The sequence below is a fragment of the Podarcis raffonei genome, chromosome 7 (genome assembly GCF_027172205.1).
Source record: "Podarcis raffonei isolate rPodRaf1 chromosome 7, rPodRaf1.pri, whole genome shotgun sequence".
In the NCBI taxonomy this organism is placed as follows: domain Eukaryota; kingdom Metazoa; phylum Chordata; class Lepidosauria; order Squamata; family Lacertidae; genus Podarcis; species Podarcis raffonei.
In genome coordinates, this window is record NC_070608.1 from 91,052,949 (window position 1) to 91,077,428 (window position 24,480).

General features: G+C 48.1%; 1 protein-coding gene across 6 annotated transcripts in view; it reads left to right on the top strand.

The window, feature by feature from the left end:
- The window catches only part of SEMA5A (semaphorin 5A), a 163,443-nt gene that overhangs the window by 119,963 nt on the left and 19,000 nt on the right, over positions 1-24,480 (top strand). For all 6 annotated transcript variants that reach the window (XM_053397508.1, XM_053397510.1, XM_053397505.1 and 3 more), the window contains 6 exons: positions 12,846-13,053; positions 14,292-14,409; positions 16,306-16,487; positions 16,802-16,945; positions 20,722-20,869; positions 22,634-22,859. In XM_053397508.1, the coding sequence (XP_053253483.1) occupies positions 12,846-13,053; positions 14,292-14,409; positions 16,306-16,487; positions 16,802-16,945; positions 20,722-20,869; positions 22,634-22,859 (1,026 nt within the window). The remainder of the gene's footprint in view (positions 1-12,845; positions 13,054-14,291; positions 14,410-16,305; positions 16,488-16,801; positions 16,946-20,721; positions 20,870-22,633; positions 22,860-24,480) is intronic.

Sequence of the window (24,480 nt, forward strand, 5' to 3'; positions counted from 1 at the left end):
GCGTAAAGCACACCACGTGGTTCCTTAGCTTACTTGTCTATGAGATGTGCTAGAACAAAGCAGTGATCTAGAGTGGATCTGCCTTGCCTAACTCCTGCTTGCTCTTCGGTGAGAATAGCCTCATCGTCTATCCAGTCGGCTAGTTTGTTATAGAAGTGCTTTGCATATAGTTTACTAGTTATCGGTAACAAACTGATTGGTCTGTAGCTAGCCAGATCAGATGTGAGGCCCTTTTTGAATATACCGCTGTGGCCCAGGCATCTGGGAGTAGACCAGATGAGTCAATAAGCGAGAAGATTACCACAAGCAGGGGTGCCCACCAAGCAATATTGGATTTCAAGAGTTCTGGAGGCAAGTGATCAATGCCTGGTGCTTTATTGTTTTTTATCCGCATAATGAGGTTTTTGACCTCATTTATAGTTAGGCCAGGCTGGTAAATTTTCTGGGGATACTGTTAGCTGATTGGACTCGACATCCTGGTCTTGATCGAGTGAGTGATAGGACTGCATCCATTCAAGAGGTTTGATAGTGCAGACTGGCATGTTGCGATCATTTCTCCAGGAGGCCTGATATAGTACGCCAGAAGAGGGAGGTGTCCTTAGGTATGTGTGATGTGGTGCTTGGCCTGGGTTTTGTTTCATGAGCATGTGCATTGCCTGATTTTGGGGAGGAAACCCAGGCAGTCACATCCCATTCAGAAACAGGTTTGTCTCATGATAGAGGGGTTAGGAAAACAGAATTTTTTGTTCCCTGATTCTTTTGTTCTACATCAAAACTCTTTGTTTTGACTAGGGCACAGCCTTTTCTTTTGAATAATCACCGGGTGTAGAGATGAAGCCATTAAAAGCACAAGTCTGAAAAGGACAAGGCTGAATGAGAGAAGTCTCATTCAGAGGGATGTGAAAAGATAACCATAATTATCCTATTGCTGTAGAATAAGCATTTGGACAGCATGACAAGCAATTGTCAAAATACTTACTTGATTCTGAAAATGTACAGCGGATTGTCTCATGGCGTCCTCAAGACGAATTATCATTTTGGATGGTGCCTTTTAATGTACCTGAGGAGTTTGCAAATGAATTCACTTATCTGCACATTTTTAATGGATCATCACGTGCATAAATCTTTCTCTGCCTACTTCTCTCATCAGCCACTTTCCCTCCCCCACACCTTTGCCCCTCCAGCCAGGACACCCACAAGTAAGCTTGCTTCATAAGTGGAGCTGGGGAGGTGCGGAGGGGAAACGGTTGGTGGTTAAAGGATTGCACACAGCCGTTCCAGACTGCTGCTCCTAGACTGCAAATTCTACTCCTCCGTCACCGCAGCTTCTCTGGCCTGATGCTGTTGCATAAGGAAAGAAATTAACGGAAATATTTCATATTAGCTCTTTCTAAGGGACTATTACTACATCTGAAATACTCTCGGTATTAACTGGTTACAGCAGCAGTACAGCTGCAATGCTAACATTCCTGTTCTCATCAGATTTAATTTCTATGGCAGCATAGCAGAAGACTCAGAATTCTCTCTTTAGAAGATCAGGTCAGAACCAGTTTGTGTTCAAGATCCAGCTTGTAATGTGTGCAAGTGGAGACCCATGGAAGGTTGCAACAAGCAAGGGAACTGCAGTGAGGGATGGATCCCAAAATGCCCTTCTTCCTTGTGTGGAAGAGCTGTTCAGAGCACTGAATGAGAAGAGGAAAACTAAATCCATGTTCTCCTTTCACAAGAGGATTGCTATAGAGCCTACCTGAAATATACTCAGAGTCGCAAAGTGATTTCATGCTCTTTATTCAGCTCATAGTGGTGAGGAGGAATGAATGAAAGTCCCCTCAAAGTATCTGCTTTATATACATTATTTACACAGTGGGCTGCACATGATTGGCTAATTCCGGAATTCTACTGTAAGCCAATCAGGTTGTGGATTCACTTCTATCTGGAGCATGATTGGGTAGTTCCTGCCAACCAATCATACTGCTGCATTGTTCTAGGACCAATCAGACTGCTGCATTCTGAATCCTATTGTTCTAGGACCAATCAGACTGCTGCAGTTTGGATCCTTTTCAACTCAGTACATAACACCCCTCCCCTCTAAGTTCCAGTCCTGCCTGGGAGGTCGCATTCATAGTCCTCGAGGTACGCTGGCGGCCTACGTGTGCGTTGCGGCCTGGGGTGTTCCCTGGTCCGGGGTTCAGGTTCTGGCTCGTGTTCCAAGGATGCTGGCTGTGATGGGGCTATTTGGTCTGGCGCAACCGGCTCGCTCAGTCGTGGTTCTGGTTCCGGTGTCCTTTCGGCCTCGCAGGTCCTCTCTGTATTTACTGATTCTGCCTCTCCTGCTGGCCCCTCGTGCTCTATGGGCCTCACTGCCCCTCTGTTCCCTTGGGACTCCTCTGACCTTTCCTCCTCCTGGTTTTCTCCCGGGAATCGTCGCCGTATCTGGTCGCAGTGGCGGCGCCAGCATTGCCCCCCATCTGTTAGCACCTCGTACGACACGGGGCCAGTGACCCTGGTGACTGTGGCGGGTACCCATGCTGGGCCTGCCCCAAAATTCTTTGCGTACACTGGGTCCTGGGCCTCGAAGGTCCGGGGGTTCCTGCCTTCCCCCACCACTACCTCATCCTGAGCTCTATCGGGGTGGATGCGGTCCAATCTGATTGCAAGGCGCCGACCCATTAGTAGTTCAGCGGGGCTCCGGCCAGTCGTTGAGCTGGGGGTGCTGTGCTGTGCTAGAAGGAATGTGGCAAGGCGGTACTCCCAATCCCCTTGCGTCATGCGGCGAAGGGTGTCCTTGGTGGTCCGCACCATGCGTTCTGCTTGGCCATTGGTGGCAGGATGGAATGGCGCCGAACGGATGTGGCGGATGGCGTTCTGCGCTGTGAAGGTTTGGAATTCTCCTGACGTAAATGCAGTCCCGTTGTCTGAGACGAGAGTGTCAGGGAGCCCGTGGGTTGCAAACAGCCTGCGTAGTACCCGGATGGCTGCGGACGTAGAAGTGGACGGTACCAGTGCGACTTCCAGCCATTTGGTGTAGGAGTCCACCACTATGAAGAATGTTTTCCCCTGAAAGGGGCCAGCGAAGTCCACATGCAGGCGTGACCATGGTGCTCGGGCGGACTCCCAGGACTGGACTGGGGCCCTTGGGGGATCTGGGCGGGATTCTTGGCAGGCCTGGCAGTGTTTGACCCAGGCCTCTATCTCTCCGTCGATCCCCGGCCACCACACATAACTCCTGGCAAGGGCCTTCATTCTTACTACCCCTGGGTGTGTCTCGTGTAGGGCTGTGAGGACCCTTTTGCGGAGGGGCTGGGGAACAACGACCCTGCTTCCCCATAACAGGCACCCCTTGTGGGCCGACAGTTCATGTTTGCGGGTTGTGTAGCCGGCGAATTCTGGCCCGGGGCTGCTGCTGGGCCATCCCCTCCACACCCAGTCCAGGACCTGGGAGATGACCCTATCTTTCTTGGAATGGTGTGCAACTTCTTGTGCCTGAATGGAGCGGTTGGGAAGCAGCTCCAGGCTCATAACCTCTTGTGCAGGTGCTGGGTCGGGGCCTGTTTCCGGTAGTGGTAGCCTGCTGAGGGCATCCGCATGGCCCATCGCCTTCCCCGGACGGTGAATCAGTGCATACTGGTAGCTGGCAAGGAAAATTGACCACCTGAGGATGCGAGGAGACAGCACTTGGGGGGTCTGCTTTTCAGGGGCAAATAAGCCAAGCAACGGCTTGTGGTCAGTCACCACGGTGAAGGGCCGCCCGTACAAGAAATCATGGAATTTTTTTACTCCCTTCACGATTGCCAGACCCTCCTTGTCGATTTGCGAGTAGTTCCGCTCGGTTGCGTTGAGTGTCTGGGAAAAGTATGCCACCGGTACCTCTCTTCCATCTGGGAGTTGGTGTCCCAGGACAGCGCCAATTCCATAGGGCGAGGCATCGCATGCTAGCACCACCGGCAGCCTCTCGTCGAAGTGTGCCAAGACCGAGTTTGAGACAAGCAAGTCCTTGACTGCCTGGAATGCGGCCTCCTGGCGCTGGCCCCACACCCAAGGGGCCCGCTTGTCCAGGAGTCTGTGTAGGGGCTCTGCTACCGCCGCCTTGTGGGGAAGGAAGGAATGGTAAAAGTTCAATAGTCCCAAGAAGGCCTGAAGTTCAGTCTTGTTCTTGGGCGCTGGGGCATCACAAATGGCCCGTACCTTGTCCCCAGTCGGGTGGACCCCTTCTGCGTCCACCATAAATCCCAGAAAGTCCACCTGAGGCACTCCTAGTAGACATTTTTCCCACTTCACCTTGAGACCCGCCGTCTGGAAACGGTGCAGAACGGTGCGGAGGCGGTCCTCAAACTCCTCTGGTGTGGGCCCAGCAATCAACACATCATCGAAGAAGGGGGTGACGCCAGGAATCCCTTTAAGTAGAGAGTCCATTAGATTCTGGAATATGCCTGGTGCCACGCTGACACCGAATTGCAGCCGCTTTACCCTGAATGCTCCTCTGTGCGTCACAATCGTCTGTGCCTCTGCTGTGGCCTCATCTACTGGCAGCTGTTGATATGCTTGGGCCAAGTCCAGCTTGCCAAAAATTTTCGACCCAGCCAGGGTGGCAAGAACATGGCTGACCACTGGCACTGGGTATGCATGGGCCGTGAGGGCCTTGTTTATGGTACATTTGTAGTCTGCGCAGATGCGGACTGAACCATTAGGCTTGACGGGCGTGACGATTGGGGTTTCCCAGGGGGCATTAGGCACCGGCTCCAGCACTCCTTGCTCCACGAGCCGGTCCAATTCCTCGTCTATACGGGGTTTCAGGGCGAACGGGACCCGGCGGGCCTTGAGCCTGACCGGTCGTACTGCGGGGTCAAGCTGTAGAGCAATGGGGGGCCCCGTATACTGTCCCAATTTCCCATCGAAAACCCCCGGAAATTCCTTGCATATGGCGTCCACGTCCACTTGTAAGCTAGTGTGGTTCACCTCGGTGACGGCTAGCCCCAGTGGTCCAAACCATGCCAATCCCAGTAAGCTAATGTAGGGGCCCTTGACCACAAGCAAGTCCAGTTGCCGCATCCGCCCTCGGTATTGCACACTGAAGGTCCCCACCCCCATTGTGGGGACCTTACGTTTTTGAAGTCCCGGAGGGTGAATGGGGCCGGCCTGAGTTTGGGACCCCCAGTAGGACACAGTTTCCTTAAGGTCCTTGCCGAGATTATGGATAGAGTTGAACCCGTGTCAAGCTCCATGCGGCATGGGGCCCCCTCTATCTGTACATCAACATAAATTTTCTCTACGTTGGGGTGGGGCAACTGGTATACCTGGAAGTCCGTGAGCTCTGTCGATTTGCCTTGGTGCGTTGGGCCCCGGGACCTGGGGCTCTTGGATTGGTCATCTGATGCCTGGCGTCGGGTGGGCCGAGCCCGACACACCCGGGCGATGTGTCCCAATTTTCTGCACTGCCTGCACTCTGCGTTGCGGAAACGGCAGGTCCTCCTCTCGTGACTTTCTCCACAGCTTGCGCAGTTCCCTCCTTCTCGTCGAGGCAGCTGTGGTATGTGGGCTGCTTGAGTGCGCTGCTGTACTCGGTGCACCTCCTCCCTGTCGGATCCTGAGTCGTCGGTGAGGTCTTCGTGGTGGACCCTCGGTTGGGATAGCTGGCTCTGCCGTGCCTCTTGCGTCGACCTCTCGGCAGCTTCCGTTGCCAGGGCCTCCTCCAGAGCGACCTGGAACGTTAGGTCCTTCTTAGCGTAGAGGTGTCGTTGCAGCTTCTCATCCTTCAGGCCACCGACGAGGCGGTCACGAAGCATGTTCTCCAGCTCTGAGAAGTTGCAGAACCGGGCGGCTTGGCGGAGAGAGGTCACAAACCCAGTTATGGTTTCCCCAGGGGCTTGCCGCTTTGCGTAGAAGGCATTTCGACGAGCCACCACTGAGGGCTGCGGCGAAAAGTGCCCCTTCAGCTGTTCCATTATTGTTTTGTATGGAACAGTAGTGACGTCTTCAGGCGCAAGGAGAGCCCGGGCGATTTCAAACGTCTCCTCTCCGCAGACGCTGAAGAATATCGCCCTCTTCTTGGCGTCTTCTTCGTCGGTGACCCCTTTGGCTTCTAGGAGGAAGGTGAAACGGGAGGCATACGGTTCCCAGTCTCCAGATGCTGGGTTGAACGGCGAGAAGCTGCTGTCGGTTGGACATGCTATGTGATCTGATGGTGAATTTGGGGTGACCCAATGCAAAGATCCTGAGAATCCCTGTGGATCCATGCTTTGTAACCACATTTTTGCACCATTGCAGCCCCAGGCAACAGTGGGTGCGTGATTTTTTTGGTGCAGGCTGTAGCCATGGACATGCTATGTGATCTGATGGTGAATTTGGGGTGACCCAATGCAAAGATCCTGAGAATCCCTGTGGATCCATGCTTTGTAACCACATTTTTGCACCATTGCAGCCCCAGGCAACAGTGGGTGCGTGATTTTTTTGGTGCAGGCTGTAGCCATGGATATGCTATGTGATCTGACGGTGAATTTGGGGTGACCCAATGCAAAGATCCTGAGAATCCCTGTGGATCCATGCTTTGTAACCACATTTTTGCACCATTGCAGCCCCAGGCAACAGTGGGTGCGTGATTTTTTTGGTGCAGGCTGTAGCCATGGACATGCTATGTGATCTGATGGTGAATTTGGGGTGACCCAATGCAAAGATCCTGAGGATCCATGTGGATCTATGCTTTGTAACCACATTTTAAGTGGGGAGCGAAGGAAAAACAAAGAAGGGACATGAGAGGGGTGTGCAGAGAAGCAGCTGGCTAAGAATGCAGGAGAGGGATTTAACAGGAGGGAGAAAAGAAAGGCAAAAGTTTCCCCCCACCCAAGCCAGCCATCTCTCTCTCTCTCTCTCTCTCTCTCTCTCTCTCTCTCTCTCTCTCTGTCTCTGTCTCTCTCTCCCCCCCTCTCTCTCCCTCCCCCCCATCTCTCTCCCTCCCCCCCTCTCTCTCCCTCTCCCCCAACAGCACCGGAGCACAGAGAGGAATTAGAAGGAACACACTCTGCTTTCCCCTCTGCTTCCTGGAGGGGAGGGGCTTTCCCTGCTCTTTGTTCCGTTTCAGCAAACACAGCAAGGAAATAGAAGAGGGTGGGCAGTAAGACCCTGAGGCAGAATGCAGGAAAGCAGCCACTTCCTCTTTTCAGGTTTCCCTTCTCCGTGACTCGCGATTTGATTTTTGCCTGATTTTTTGGCTCCAGGGACCACACATTCGCTCAATAACACGCACAGACATTTCCCCTTCCTTTTTAGGAGAAAAAATCTGCGTGTTATAGAGGGAAAAATACGGTAGTTAGTGTGGCGTCCTCTCTCTTAGCACGTTTGCAAAAGAGCACAATTTCCTTCCACTCATCACTTTTTGGATCCAGGCAGAGATATGGGAACTTTGTCCCCTGGTTTCCTCAGAAGTTTGGTGCTGTTTTCAGTTCTGTCCACAGAATATGTACACGCCTGTCTCCCGCCTTCGCTGTCTTGAACAAAGGCTTGTGTACCTAGCTGCTAGCCCTGGATAATTCAGTGCCAGCTGCACATTATCGAGTCCCATTGCAAAGGCTGAAAAGAGCAGCAGTGAAACTGGCAAGAACCTTTGCTGCAGGAGTGAAATTGACAAAGATTATATCTGATTAGCCTCCGAGACTATATATAGACTTGTAGCATTCTCCCTCTATAAACTTCCCTGTTACCAACACCAGACACTTATGATACAATGTGTTGTGGGGAAAGAGAGCAATAGTGGAGGCCATACTAAGTGGCTACATAGAGCTGTTTTAAGAGGAGGAGGAGGAGGAGGCGGCGACGACGACGACAACGACGGCACTGTTCAGATGACTGGAAGCCGTGGCTGAATGGCTGCATGGGATCCGGTTGAAGTTAAATCCTTTGAAGACAGAGGTCCTTTGGCTCGGTCGAGATGGTATGGGCTTGGGGGGGCCAACTCCTATCCCTTGCCGGGGGCACAACTTTGATGACTCCCTTTCCATGGAGGCGCAGATTGCAGCTGCAACAAAGGCGGCATTTTTACATCTCCACCAAGCTAAGCAGTTGGCTCCTTACCTCTCTCGCCCTGACCTCATCACTGTGATCCACGCGACGGTCACCTCCAGACTGGATTATTGTAACTCGCTCTACGTGGAGCTGCCCTTGAGACTGACCCAGAAACTCCAGTGTGTGCAGAATGCTGCAGCAAGACTCCTTACGGGGTCTTCGCTGCAGGATCACATTCACCTGGTGCTACACCAGCTACACTGTTTCCTGGTGGAGTACGGGGTCAGGTTTAAGGTGCTGGTTTTAATCTTTAAAGCCCTATAGTAAAAGCACAACTTCAGGCAATACCAATGAGACGGAAACATGGAAGGTGCCTAAAGAAGCCAGGGTGGCTATCTAAAGAACTTTTAACTGAGTTAAGATTAAAAAAGGATGTGTACAAAAAATGGAAAAGGGGGGAAACCACCAAAGAGGAATTCAAACAAATAGCCAGCACGTGTAGACACAAAGTCAGAAAAGCTAAAGCACAGAATGAACTCAGGCTTGCTAGAGAGGTTAAAAGCAACAAAAAAGGCTTTTATGGGTATGTTCGTAGCAAAAGGAAGAACAAAGAAACAGTGGGGTCACTCAGAGGAGAAGATGGTGAAATGCAAACAGGGGACACAGAAAGGGCTGAACTCCTCAATGCCTTCTTTGCCTCAGTCTTCTCCGATAAAGAAAACAATGCCCAACCTGAAGAATTTGGAGCAAATGATTCAGCAGAGGAAACACAGCCCAGAATAACTAAGGAGATAGTACAAGAATACTTGGCTAGTTTAGATGTATTCAAGTCTCCAGGGCCAGATGAACTGCATCCAAGAGTATTAAAAGAACTGGCAGATGTGATCTCAGAACCACTGGCAGTCATCTTTGAGAATTCCTGGAGAACAGGCGAAGTCCCGGCAGACTGGAGGAGGGCAAATGTTGTCCCTATTTTCAAAAAGAGGAAAAGAGAGAACCCAAATAATTACTGCCCAATCAGTCTGACATCAATACCAGGGAAGATTCTGGAGCAGATCATTAAGCAAACAGTCTGTGAGCACCTAGAAAGGAATGCTGTGATCACCAATAGTCAGCATGGATTTCTGAAAAATAAGTCATGTCAGACTAACCTGATCTCATTTTTTGACAGAATTACAAGCCTGGTAGATGAGGGGAACGCAGTGGATGTAGCCTACCTTGATTTCAGCAAGGCATTTGACAAGGTGCCCCATGATATTCTTGTAAAGAAGCTGGTAAAATGCGGTCTTGACTATGCTACCACTCAGTGGATTTGTAACTGGCTGACTGACCAAACCCAAAGGGTGCTCATCAACGGTTCCTCTTCATCCTGGAGAAGAGTGACTAGTGGGGTGCCACAGGGTTCTGTCTTGGGACCGGTCGTATTCAACATCTTTATCAACGACTTGGATGATGGACTCAAGGGCATCCTGATCAAATTTGCAGATGACACCAAACTGGGATGGGTGGCTAACACCCCAGAGGACAGGATCACACTTCAAAACGACCTTGACAGATTAGAGAACTGGGCCAAAACAAACAAGATGAATTTTATCAAGGAGAAATGTAAAGTATTGCACTTGGGCAAAAAAAAAAGAGAGGCACAAATACAAGATGGGTGACACCTGGCTTGAGAGCAGTACATGTGAAAAGGATCTAGGAGTCTTGGTTGACCACAAACTTGACATGAGCCAACAGTGTGACGCGGCAGCTAAAACAGCCAATGCAATTCTGGGCTGCATCAATAGGAGTATAGCATCTAGATCAAGGGAAGTAATAGTGCCACTGTATTCTGCTCTGGTCAGACCTCACCTGGAGTACTGTGTCCAGTTCTGGGCACCACAGTTCAAGAAGGACACTGACAAACTGGAACAGGTCCAGAGGAGGGCAACCAAAATGGTCAAAGGCCTGGAAACGATGCCTTATGAGGAACGGCTAAGGGAGCTGGGCATGTTTAGCCTGGAGAAGAGGAGGTTAAGGAGTGATATGATAGCCATGTTCAAATATATAAAAGGATGTCACATAGAGGAGGGAGAAAGGTTGTTTTCTGCTGCTCCAGAGAAGCGGACACGGGGCAATGGATCCAAACTACAAGAAAGAAGATTCCACCTAAACATTAGGAAGAACTTCCTGACAGTAAGAGCTGTTCGACAGTGGAATTTGCTGCCAAGGAGTGTGGTGGAGTCTCCTTCTTTGGAGGTCTTTAAGCAGAGGCTTGACAACCATATGTCAGGAGTGCTCTGATGGTGTTTCCTGCTTGGCAGGGGGTTGGACTCGATGGCCCTTGTGGTCTCTTCCAACTCTATGATTCTGTGATTCTATGATTCTATACCAGGCTTCCTCAACCTCAGCCCTCCAGATGTTTTGAGACTACAGTTCCCATCATCCCTGACCACTGGTCCTGCTAGCTAGGGTTCATGGGAGTTGTAGGCCAAAAACATCTGGAGGGCCGAGGTTGAGGAAGCCTGCTCTATACGGCCTAGGACCCTCATACCTACGGGACTGCCTCTCCTGGTATGTCCCATGGAGGACCCTACGGTCTGCTAATAAGAACACCCTGAAGATCCTGGGCCCAGGGTGGTCAGACTGGCCTCGACCAGAGCCAGCGCCTTTTCAGTCGTGGCCCCGGCCTGGTGGAACGCTCACTCAAAAGAGTCCAGAGCCGTTCTGCCAGGCCTTTGGCCAGGGTTCAGTCTGACTCATTTTCTCTTTGTATAAGAACAAGCATGAAGGAGGTTTCCCAGCCCGCTCACAGGTCCTTATAATATCAGTGGAAACAGTTGGTCCTGGTGAGAATTAACCGCTTTCAATTTAACCTGAGGACTGCCATTTGTTTAGTTTGATTTTAATTTTAATTTATTTGAATTAATTTTGGGATGCATTTTAATCAATTGATTGCTTGTTTTTATGTATATTGTGTTATTAATATGATGTTAGCCGCTCTGAGCCCAGCTCCAGCAGGGGAGGGCGGGATACAAATAAAAAATTATTATTATTATTATTATTATTATTATTATTATTAAGAAGAAGAAGAAAAAGAAAGGTACATTTTTCAGAGCTAGAAACCCCCACAGCATCTACCTTCATTGGTCTGTTGACAAAAGCTTACCAGACATTTAATACAGAGGAAAAGTCAAGAAGATGCTTTCTAACTCTGGACACTTTTGGTGTGTGTCTGAATGCCTCCCATCCTGCCTTCCGTTTTTAGATATCGTGCACCTTGCACCTTTTTGTGGCTGCTGCTAAAATCCCTGGCTCTGAACTCCAGTGTTTCTTCATGACTTTGCTTCCAGCCCAGACCTGTTGCATTTTCTTGACGAAGATTTAATCTTCACAGTGTTACATTTTGATTTAATTTTAAATTAACTTTTCCTTTGTAATATTCTAAGGATAGCATATCTGAGCGATTGAAAAATCATAAAAAGTGCAGTTTTCCCTCCAAGCCCCAGACAGAATATGATCTATGGTAATAATTACAGAAACAGAAATGAACAGAATGGGATATTAGAACAAACAGAATGTTTCCTTGACTTAAGCTTAGGTATCTAGGCCTCCTCACAATACAAAGGAAGCGCTGGGAAAGAGAAGAGTGGGAGTTAATCTATGTCTATGTCCCTGTTCACTGGACTGGATCATTCCCATGGTATTTTATCCAACAATTGCAGGCCTTACTGGGCAACAAGAGGCGCTGGACAGGAGATGCTCTCAGGCCTCCCTTCCCTAGAATGGCTGGCTGCCCTTGTGCCACGGGAGGAGCAAACAGGAGTCTGTTGCACAGTTCAGGGGTCCCTCTGCACATGGTATTGCATTCCTGGTCTTGTTTTGTATGAAGGGAAAGTGGCTGGCTGCCCAGAGGAACTCCAAACAAGAGTTGTGATTAACCTTTTGGTCAAGTGTGCTGCCGGTCCAAAGGGTGGGAGAGCGGCATTCTAACGCATACTTTAGTGTACACTGAATCGTTTCAATGCCTTGAGGTGATTTTGCCTGTAGTCTGTTGATCTAGAGAGCATCCATCAGGAGAGGCAGGCAGAAGTGCAGGTCTGATTCTGTCACAGCCCTCCCTCTAGCTGGGATAGCTCAGCCAGTGGGGCAAGAGACTCTTCATCTCAGGGTCTTGGGTTCGAGCCCCACATTGGGCAAAAGATTCCTGTGTTGCAGAGGGTTGGACTAGATGACCCTTGGGGTCCCTTCCAACTCTATAGTTGGAACTCTACAATTCTATGATACCAGTATCACTTGTGGCACCCGTGCTGCAGGTTCACCACCCCATGGATCAGCAACTGGAAGCCTAAGGCAAGAGGAGAATAAGGATTGAATAGTGGCCATAGGAGTGAGATTTACTGGTTGTCCAGTTGGGGCACTACCCTGGTCAGCCATTGCCCATCGCTTCTTCTAAGAGGCCCTGGGTTGAAACTAGTTGCCAATCAGTGCTCTGGAGCACAGTTCATAATTGCGCAGCGCAGCAATTATTGCATATGTGAGGATGCAATAATTCACTGCTAGATCACCTGAAACAGTGTTCTTCAACCTTGGATCCCCAGATGTTGTTGGATTATGGCTCCCATCATCTCCATCCATCTTAAATTAGCACCGGTAAGCCGCAGAACTGGGAGTGAAATCTGCCTAAAAGTCCAAATCCTGGAGAACTGTTTCCAGTCAGATTACACAACACCTTGCAAGATGGGCCATTTGGCCAATTCAGTGTCAATTGGTTTCATGCAACGTAGGTCTCCTTTGAGTTGCAAGGAATGCATGCATCCTCTACTTGCATCATTGTTTTCACAAATAACTCCCTTCTCTTGCCGTTACAGATCATGGCACTATTAAGAAAGTACTTGCTCCAGTTAATCAAACATCGAGCAGCTGCTTGCTGGAGGAGATTGACATATTCCCAAAGAAGCAGTGGGAGCCCATCAGGAGTCTGCAGATTTTACACAGCCAGAGTGCTCTGTATGTGGGCCTTCAGAGAAGTGTGGTGAAGATCCCACTGAAGAGATGTCTGTTTTACAAAACACACAGGTATCTGGCTGGCTGACTGTGAGAAGTGCAGAATTCAAAGATATCAGGGATTTGTAAAAACGCATTACTGTTGGGGCTACCAGCCAATCCTAAAGAATTTTAGTTGATTATTCAACTTCCACTTAATCTATTAATTGAATGGGGGTTGGGGTTCCTCCAAGATGCATTATCTATGAAGATCAACCCCCATAAAATAAAGAGTTTTGGGGGGAAACAAAACAAAAAAAATCAAGACTTACTGCTAGCTGAGGAGAAAGTGGTGTGGTATGTGCATGTAGTTGTGGTATGTGCATGGTTGCCACAGTTTCTCTGGTTTGCACATGTGCTCAAGGACAGTTGAGGTCCATTGCACCCATCCAAAATAGCCTCCTATCAATTAATCAGCTGAAGCTTTAGTTGTTTAATGTTCCAATTAAAGGGTTTAATAATTATCTAATCTCAGTAATATAATCTACAGTGCTTTTCCTTTTGGGACAAAGTAGAACATCTCCAGAAAACTATTAATTGCTCTAACAAATGGAGATTATCTGTAGGGAAATTCAACCTCTGAGACCTCTCTGGAATGGGGAGGAGAGTTGGGGAAGGGCTAGAATTCTCCCTCCTACTCTGCCCTACTTGTCACGTGTGATAGGTCTTTTGCTAGAAACAGCAGCTCTTTCTCAAGCACAGGTTGTTGGTATCCATCTGTCTCAAGGGACGATGGAGTGCTCCTCCGGGGGTAAAGTCAAACTGCTGTGTTAGCAGCACTGAAGTGACCTCGGGGGTGCAAGGCTGGGCAGCATGTATGAAGGTCCTGGGCTGCCCAGATGACAAGACCCCTCTCTCAGCCTTGTTGATGTCCAGACGGAAGCAGAGCAAAAGGCTTGGCCCCAGCTTGGCTGCAGGAGTTGCCGGAAGGGGGTGTACAAGGCGCCACCCAGCTGCCTTCAGGACTCCACTCTGGATTTGTGCAGGGTTCACTCCTGAGCCTTTTCTTCTCCTTAATGTGTCCCACAAGGCAGGTGGTACAGGTTTTTCCTCAGGGTCTACTCCCAAAGCCTTTCTCATGAATGAATATAGTCACAAGGCAGCAGAGATTTAGGATCAGAGTTTTCCTTCTCCTAGATGGGCTCCCTTCCCAGGTTGACAAGTCCTCTGTGCCCCTCTGTAGCACATGCCTTCTTGCGCGTGGACCCACGTGAAGCCCTTCCTGGTACACGATTATACTGCAGTCTGATGTTTTGGGTTTGTGTTTCCAGCGCATGTGTTGGATCCCAGGATCCTTACTGCGGCTGGGACCTGGTGCTCAAGAAGTGCACACCACTGGAAGAAAGCCTGAGTATGAGTCAGTGGGAGCAAAGCATCTCATTGTGTCCAGTAAGTTCAATTCAGATTCTTCTTTTCCCTGAGTCCAAGTGATTCCCGCAGAAGTAAGTCTGAGTATTTGGGTCAAGGAAGTGATTATGCACAAATAATGTCAGTTCAAGCCTTTTTGTCTCTCTGATCTGAGCTACAGGCTGAACCTTTCTTCTTTCCTCTGCAAGCTGTTACGCAGCATGATTTGTATGTCTGAGTCATTAAGTTACCCACCAACAGTCTCACATGCATAACAAGAGAAGATCCGTCTGTTGCAACTGTAGGATGCTGGCAATTGCAGTTGTTGCAGAGAAGTGGAACGTCAGGCTGGCTGCGGAAGCCTCGCACAGGGTTTGGGATATCCCAAGAGATGTGTGCTGTTGGCAGGAAGTGGGAAGGAATCCAAGGCTGTGCTGCAGGGCACTCAGGGAAATGCAGGTTTGGAGCAGAGTGGGAAGAAGGGAGTCTTGAGGCAGAAGAGTTCAGACAGGAAGTAGGGGGCTGAGCAGTCAAAATCTAGCAAGTTAGGTAGGCGAGCCCGAGTCTGAGGAGAAGGGGCTCCGTGAAAGGAGAGGTTGATAAAGAGGAAGACTGCCAGAAAGCCTCCCATGGGGCCCCAGTGACAAGTGACGCTGTAAGCTGGCCCCGGAGGGCTGTGGGTTGGAGAGGCAGGAATGCCAGGCCAGGCAAATGGGAGGAAGGCTGGAGGACTCTTGAGCCTGTTGCTCCCAGCCTTGTTTAACTTGCTCATGGGACTTGGTAATGTCACACTTGCTCCCGGTGATCTGCCTGATGGGTTTGTTGAGTCCAGACTAATTTTCTTTCATTCTTACACCTTTGCACTGCATGATAGCCTTTTATCTGTGTCAATGCTAGTTGGATATGCTGCTTTTCTCTAAGCTTGAGGTATGTTGCACTGGTGACCAATGTCATTCACATAATCATATATCATCAATGATTACAGCTAGTGGACTATCGATGAAGGGAGACAGGCATGCTGTTGGGTGGTTGAAGAGTTTCTGACATGCATTCACTGCCTTCCAAGGTGTTTGTTTTTTAAGGTAGAGATTGTGTATTGAAACAACTTCCACAACACTTAAAATGGCTGTCTACTTTCAGCCTATTTATTTTTAAGACTGTGTTTCAACTCAATGCACCGAGTATCTACTTCAATTTATTTCTGGTCTATATGTATGAACTGAATTGCAAAACTGTGAACTGAACAATTTCCCCGAAGAACCTAAGGTAATGTTGATGGCAGCAGGAAGCCAGTCTTTTTGATACACAATCATAGTATCTGCAGATTGCTGCATATCGCACAGCTGTTCGGGGTGTTGAATGGCTTGATGAACACTGGCTGCCTCTGCTAAGAGACAGCTGGTATGTGAGACAGCTGGTAATAAGTTCTGGGCACACTGTGGCCATGATCCAGCAGCTACAGTTGTACATGCTGGGTCTTGAAGAGGCAAAAATACTCAACATGCATAATGAAAAATGTCTTGTGTGCAATGAGATAATTTCCCCTTTTGTAGAAAAGATGGAGAAAGCCTTTTGGTCTAGAATTTTGAGGAAATGGTAAAATGACAGCGATTGACACACATTGCCAGCAGAATCGCATCATAGTACAGTCCTCATAGGACTGTATCACTTCATGATGAAAGTGAGGAAGTCCCATGTTTAAATTTCCCCCATATGCAAAAACTCCCTGCGTATGGAAAGCTGTCACATCAGGGAAATAAACCCTTTCCCCCAGGCATGCTAATTTTTGAAATGCAGAAGTGTTTTTTGTTTTTTTAATGAGAAATATTCAGGCATATGAAAGCAGTATAATTCAGCAAGAGCTGAGCTCCATGACTGCTGTGATTATTACCTTAACTATGGCAACCAGAGCTTGTCTTTTTGCCTTTTGCTTTCTAGGTAAGGAATCTGACTGTGGATGGCCATTTTGGAGCCTGGTCAGAGTGGAAGTCTTGCTCCCACGTGGACGGCTCCAGTGTGGGCTTTTGCCTCTGCAGAAGACGCTTGTGTGACACGCCAGTTCCAAAATGTGGAGGACGGCAGTGTGAAGGGCCAAGTCTAGAAGTGGCCAACTGCTCCAGGTGAGCCAAAGAAAGAGGAGGGGACCTGAAGGGGTGGGGAACTTTTCTGCAAATGGGTATTGATGTCGCACTTTGGGCCACTCCATACATGTTTTAGGTGTAAATGTAGGATCTTTTAGGTATAAACCTTAAAATGTCAACTATGGACGTGTATAGGATGTAATTTTTTAAAGAAAAAATCACTGGAGTAGTGGGAGAAAGGGGTGCTTAACTGTTTCCTTGCCTGTCCTTTCCCCTCAGTCCAGATTTCCGCAATCCCTTCCAAACAGCTGTTTCCCACGTAGGTTCAGAGTTCTGCTCCCTTATTCTTCTAGAAATGGAGGCTGGACTCCTTGGACATCTTGGTCCCCTTGCAGCACTTCCTGTGGGATAGGCTTCCAAGTCCGCCAGCGCTCTTGCACCAACCCAAGCCCTCGGCATGGAGGCCGTGTGTGTGTGGGACAGAACCGGGAAGAAAGGTAAGCTGCTTTCTCCTCGTCATTGACTTAACCTTTAGGTGTCTCCTTGATTCTATCAACCTCTTTCATTTCTCCTCCTTTGTGTCAATCAGCCTTTGCTCCTCCAATTTCTGCTATTTCTGCTTGTAGCATCCTTATTGTTACTGAGGGGGGAAAAATTCAGTTGCAGTTTTCACTTAGTTGGGATCTCCCCAAATCAGCATTGCCACATAGTTCTGCCTCTCCCTGCAGTGCCTTTAGCCTGGCACATGACTGCCTTCGAAACCTGCAATTCAGGGGAAAGTGTATGATCTCTGCACTGGATTGTTAGCCAGCTGGTTTTTGATTTCTTCACTGAGTATTCTAAGGCTCTGTAAAGCTCCAGAGAATGCTTGCAAGGTTGTAGCTGCCTAACAATCTATGTTACATTAAAGCAGACTATTCTTAAAAAGTATTTTAATTGCTATATAAAGCTCACCTCTTCCAGCTTGGCAGAGCTGGGGTTCCTCATGCTTCCACCACACAGGCTCCATCACACTTTAAAGCAGAGGTTTTAAAATTTCCTGCTGTCAGGATACTCTTTACAACTTGACCTGTCTGCTTCCGGACCCCAGCACATCTGAAACAAAAATCTGGGCATTGCAAAATCTTCTGGAGCATGTTTTCAGGGGAAGCAACCCAGAACACGCCCAAGGCGTCCTTGCAGATGTGCTTTGCAAGGGAAGATCTGTCATAATGGAGGAAGAGCTGCCCTTTGGGGAGGCTGTCCACTCTTGCTGAGTTCTCAGAAGCTCCAGGGCTTTCCTGGGCGCAGTCTGAAACTTCCCACCGGTATAATGACCAAGGAGGGGAGCCAAGGGTCAGGCTGCGTGGAAAAGAGCAGGCTTTTATCTTTGATGGTATCTTCTAAGTTCTGTGGAATGAAAAGCAGAATGCAACTAGCCAGACCGCTGTGAAAGAAGCAAAAACTGCTCATGCAAGTAAATGGTGTGGCAAGGGAGCAGGTCACTGCCAGCCTTCTCCCAGCCCTGGGACACGTGGAGATAATTGCTGTAGTTAATTCCTTTTGCCTCATCATAACTATTACTAAGCTACATCACCAAATACCGCCAGTATTGCTGTAAGTGTGCTGGTGTTGCGTTTGTGAGGTGCTCAGTCACCATAAGAACGAGCATCTGTTCCCATTCTATGGAGGGAAATATGAAGTCTATGTGAGCACAATGAATTCTTTTCCAGGAAACAAGCTTGAGTTTGGAGTCGCTGGGGGGAAGGGACCAGCTTGTGTACGTGTTTTTAATCATCTGCCGCTCCCCCCCCTCCACACCTTCAAATAGCAATTGCTATCTTTGGGGAGATTGACTGTGGCCTCAGTCGATGCATCAAGGGTCATGTCACTGGCCTGGCAATTTTTCCATGTCACCCTCTCACTTCTGCCCTCATCACTTCCAGACGCAGGGTCAGTGCAGAGGTCTCCAGTTTCACAGATCTAAAACCCTTGCATTGCTTGTTTTGCAGAATCGCTGCAAAACATAAGCCCTCTGGGTCCTGAGAAAAGAAGAAATTAACAGGCAGGGGAAGAGCAGCTGGGGAAAAGCACTTCCTGCTAGCTTGAAATGCTTCCAGAAAGAGGATTAATCAGACTTTGCTCAAAATCCTGCGTTCCAGCAGATTCACCCCCACAATGAGACTTGGAGGCTTCTGGGGCTTGTCTGCTTGGTGCAGCAATTTAACATGTGTGCCGTGGCTCATTCTGACTGGGAGGAAAATGTGAAGTTGGCTTCATGACTCGTTTTGTTTTATTAAAAGCAAAGCAGTTTTTACAAACTCTCTGGCTGCAGTCGAGAGTCCTGTGCATGTACTGGGCTTGGGTTGTCTGCTGTGCTTGTGTGTGTGTGTGTGTGTGTGTGTGTGAGAGAGAGAGAGAGAGAGAGAGAGAGAAGTTCCATAACTGCCAGTAGGGACAATATCCTTGAACGTGTAGTGCTTGATATGGGGCAATTTTTGGTTGGGTATTGTCAGGGGACTGCCATCGAAACAGGGGAGGGAGGCAGGGGAATACAGAGAGCCTATGAGGCTTCTGAGGAGCAGCTCCTCGTCCAGCGGTGGGGAAAGCCACACCTCCAGTGGAGCAGAGAGGGAAGGGGGCAGCCAAGCGAGGAGAAGGCTCGAAGATGCTGCTGAGAGCCCAAGCGCCTCACCTAGCCTGGCTGGCCAGGAGGCAGACACGCCTCTTCCGTCGCCCAGCCTGCGCAGGGGGTGAAACGCAAGGAGGGGAGGAGGAGATTTGGGGTGACTAAGTTCTTATGTTGGGGAGAAGCCAGAAGAGGCCACTCCCAGATCCTGCAAGTGACTAAGACGGACATGAACTTGTTGGTTCTGCACTGTAAATAGTTTGCACCAATAGAACCTGTAAAAGACAGGTTGGAGTCCTGCCTGGTTACTCACGAGCAACCACCACCCGCATCTGACAGGTATCATGTTATTAATTTTTATAAGTTGGTTGCTACAGAAAAGTATCTAAGCAACTTACAAAACTATAAGAAAATAAAGCATAACATAGCACCAGGAGAAAAGAACAATGCTTTACAATAAAAGCCATACAACAAACAACAATACATAGAAAAAGCAGGAAAAAAACAGCAGCAAAAACTTTGGCAGCTGAAAAATCCACAACTGAAAAGGCCTTCATAGTCAATTTTGACAAGCTGGAATGTGTGCAATCCAGATGATAAAGGTTCTGGAAACAAAGCCTTATGAGGAACGGTGGAGGGACTTGTGTATGTTTAGCCTGTAAAGAGGAGACTGAGAGGAGATATGATAGCCATCTTCAAATATCTCAAGGGCTGTCACATAGACAATGGAGCAAGTTTGTTTTCCCATGCTTTGGAGGGTAGGACTTGAACCAATGGATTCAAGTTACAAGACATGAGATTCTGACTAAACATCAGGAAGAACTTTCTGACAGTAAGAGCTGTTTGACAGCGGAACAGACTCCCTCTTTTCCATAGCTGCAATAGCCTAGAACTCAGACAACCTTTTAAAATTGTTGGTCTATTTGCATGTTTCAAAAATCTAGCAAGTCAGATCTTAGCTGCTACCAGCAAAAATTGAACTAAATCAAGATGGGTCACGGTCTCTTGAATATATCCTGACAGGAATATAGTGGTACCTCTGGTTACGTACTTAATTCGTTCCAGAGGTCCGTTCTTAACCTGAAACTGTTCTTAACCTGAAGCACCACTTTAGCTAATGGAGCCTCCCGCTGCCACCGCCACGCGATTTCTGTTCTTATCCTGAAGCAAAGTTCTTAACCTGAAGCACTATTTCTGGGTTAGCGGGGTCTGTAACCTGAAGCGTATGTAACCTGAAGCGTATATAACCCGAGGTACCACTGTACCACTGGTACATGTGGTAATAAGTTCCTTGTCATGGCACATAAAATATGTAAAATAACTACACTGTTTTCTCAAAAGACGACAGTCCCACCATGTGTGTATGTAGGTTCTTTTACTCACACTTGTTCACATGCATCTCTTATTGTTACAATTCGTCTCCCCATCCTCCATCTTGCACTTTTTTTCAAAATTCTGAATGTAACCTTTTTGAGGCAGAGACCAGTCCTATATATTACCACAAAATATTATGGTAAGACCACAATCATATTCGGCTTCACATTGGTCTTCAGAAATGTATGTGTACCTTCTTGATAGTGAAAGCACTAAACCCTGTTCTTAAATAATGCAAATAGCTGTGACCAGGTATACTGTTTCTTTTCTCTTTTGCTTCCCTTCTCACAGGTATTGCAATGAGCACCTGCTGTGCTCTCCACACATGTTCTGGACTGGCTGGGGAGCCTGGGAACGTTGTACATCCCAGTGTGGAGGCGGGATCCAGGCCCGCCACAGAACCTGTGAGAATGGCCCTGACTGTCCCGGCTGCAGCGTGGTGAGTCACACATTAATTGCTCTAAATATGAATATGCATACCGTATTTTTCGCCCTATAGGACGCACCAGCCCATAGGACGCACCTAGATTTTTTTGGGGGGGGGGAATAAAGGGGGAAAAAACATTTCCCCACCTGCTGTCCCCCGAGCTTGCGGGGCTGGCAGTGGGGCTCTCCTGAAGCCTGGAGAGCGAGAGGGGTCGTTTTGAAGTGTGATCCTGTCCTCTGGGGTGTTAGCCACCCCTCCCAGTTTGGTGTCATCTGCAAATTTGATCAGGATGCCCTTGAGTCCATCATCCAAGTCGTTGATAAAGATGTTGAATAAGCTTCTTCTCAGTGGCCTCTGGGAATGGCAGATTCAGGCTTCTGGAATGGTGCCCTTTCAGTCTTCGGAGTGGAAAGGGTTACTTTGATCTTCCTTGGAGAACCTTTAATTCCGAATGGTTAAAAAAAAGGTCAGAGAGAGAGAGTGCGCAATGTCATAAGACAGCGCAAGCAAAGACCTGTGTTGACCTGCCGTGGCTTTTTATATTGAAGGGTGTGATTTGGCATTTACCCATGAAAAGTCAATGGCAGTGCACAGGGTAGAAGGGGGGAAATGCTTCTCTTTTTAGCTGCTGTAATTATGACTCTCGTTTGAAGCTGCGTTATAGCTTGTTCGTGCTAACTGTATATTTAGAAGGAAAAGCCAGAGATTACGTGCTGAGCAGCATTAACCCGAGGGCCTAAAAATGAGAAGACTTTGTAGTAAAATGTGAGTGGTTCAGTGGCTGCTGGTTCAAACAAAGTGGTTTGCCAGCCTTTGCCAACCTGGTGCCCTGCAGATGTTTTGGACTGCAAATCCCATCAGTCCCAGCCAGCAGAACCCTGAGCTGATAGAACTGTAGTCCACAACATTTGGAGGGCACCAGATTGGGGCAGGCTGAGCTTACGAAAGATGTGGCATCCATCGTTTCCCAATAAAACAACTCTTTTTGGGGGTGGGAATCTAGAAAAGAGTCAGCCAACCTTTCAGAGCCTCGCTGCCATTCTGTTATGTAAGAGGCATTCTAAACACATTCTAAAGTACTAAGGAGTAAATCCTACACAAATTCAGAGTGGAGTCCCTAAGACAGTTGGATGGCGTATTGTACGCCTCCTTCCGGCAATTCCTGCAGCCAAGCTGGTGCCAAACATATTGCTCTGCTTTCCTTTGGACCACATCGGTGAGGCCAAGAGAAGGGTCTTGTCGTCTGGGCAGCCCAGGACTTTCATATACACTGCCCAGTCTTGCACCCCAGGGAGGTCACTTCAGTGCTGGTAATGCAGCAAAAACAACACAGGAGGCAACAGTTATGAGTTACCAGTTTCTGCAGCCACAGAGGTGCTGTGATTTGACACACACACACACACACAATGGGGATGCACTCCATTGTCCCTCGAGACAGACAGGTGCCAAGAAAAATTCTAAAAGCTATTCTGGGAGCAACAACAACAACAAAATCCAATAAAGAAATAAACCAACTAAAAATCATCAAAAGTAGCAGCTGCTGCCTCGGAATCCTACAGTCTAGTTCTTGGGTTTGTCTCATAATGAATATTATAGTAAGGTTGTGCTTTATTAATGCAGGCATTGTGAGTATAGGAGCACCCAAATAACCTTAATTTCCATGTTTAAACAATTATATTTCTAAACCCCTTTGGCCCAGAGAGTGTATGCAAAGTTTCAAGGTGTTTGTGGGCCATGCTAGACACTAAATAGAAGTAATCAACCCCTTTCCTTCAGGAGTATCAAGGCTGCAACACCAGCCCCTGCCCAGAGTTGAAAAAGACAACTCCTTGGACCCCATGGACTCCGGTGAACATCTCTGACAATGGTGGGCACTATGAACAACGATTCCGATACACCTGCAAGGCACGGCTGCCTGATGCAAGTTTGTTAGACGTGGGAAGGCAGAGGATTGAAATGCGTTACTGTTCCAGCGACGGGACCACCGGATGCTCAACAGATGGTAAGCAGCCATTTGCATCAGAAACTTAGGTTTCTTGCCATTGCTATGGCTGGAGGTGACTTTGGTTTTGTTGGTACTGATAGAACCACTAGCAAAGCACCTATTGCCACAGTGGGCAAAAGCAGGACACGCTTTGTGGAAGATCATAATGAGGTGCGTCCAGGAGCAACCTCCCCCGCCCCAAGAAGTCACCAACTTTGCCATCAGCCTGAATTGGGTCCCTAGGCATAAAAGGGTCCTCAAAGGTCATCAGTTGAGACCTTTCCTGCTACTGCAGGAAATCTGTTACTGCGCATCCTGATTAAGGGACCACATGCTGTTCTCAAGGACAAAGTTCAGGTGAGGATCAAACATACTGCCTCTGTCAGATACTGATGATTCCAGTATCAGTAGTGTGGCAGAATTTGCCCATCTCTAGTGGCTCCCCTTTGACATTGTCCTCTTTGATTAAGAAAGTAAATTAGCTATTGACTCCTGTGGCACATACATCTCTCCCGCGCGCACTGCACAGTCAACGGGTGCCGTTCCTTTCTGTGGCAAAGGAGAAAATGCTGCTGCTGTGGAGGAGCACCATGTCCCAAAGTGTGGTGATATACGGTAGGAACTTTGGGCAGAATCTGGTGCCTTCCTTTCCCCAGCCTCCTTCCGTAATGCAATATATCATGCGCTGGAAGCCTTCTTGCCTGCTCAGCCTCTCCTTGAAAATCTCACAGAAGATTCTGTAACCTTCCCAGGTAGCTGGATTGATTGCTGAACAGCTCTTATCATTGGGACATTTTCCCTAACATTGAAACTGGTAGAAAGCTATAGCTCTTCCTCATTTCCTGACGTCTTTTACATATTTGAAACCTCTCAACTTTCAGTCTCCTTCCTTGCAGCTAAATATAACCAGGCTTCTGATTTCATTCTTACAATTTTCAGTCTAGATTTTTTCCCCTTAATCATCTTCATTGCTCTCATTTTTTCAATGTTTTTTCTGCTTCTTTCTATTGTGGCACCCAGAACTTTACATTGTGTGCCAATTTGCCAGTGCTTCATAGAATCGTATTGAAATTTCTCAGAGTTCAGAGATGATGGGGCTTCCCAGTTAAAGTGGCATGTTCCATTTTTGCCACAACATCAGCCTCCTGGTAATTCATTATTTATCCCAAACCCTCCTTGGCAAACTTAAAAGTTTTTCCAGTTATGTCCCATCTCATGCATTTGATTTTTGCTCCCTGTGAGTAATACTTTATATTTTCCCTTAATAGTTTCATCTTAATACTGTCTGCCCAGCTGTCAAGTCTGAGATTGGTTTGAACTTGTATCTTAACCTCTAAAAAGTTGGCAGTTCCCCCGTTTTTTATATCATCCTTTCCTTTGATGAGTGTGCAGCCCATTATTTCACATGCTGCTTCACCCACCACAAATCCCTGCAAAATAGCATTTGGTACCTAGTTCCAGTCCAGTATTTTGGTAGCTTGTCAGTCAGTTGCATGTCATGTGTCCACCTAATCTTAGCTTCATGAAGTCTACCTTTTAAAAAAGATTTCTAGGCGAGTCACCAGTGCTCCTTGCCTGGAGTTTAAAAATCACATATCTCCTGCTGGATGGCAAAATATTAAATAAGCCTGAGGGGACA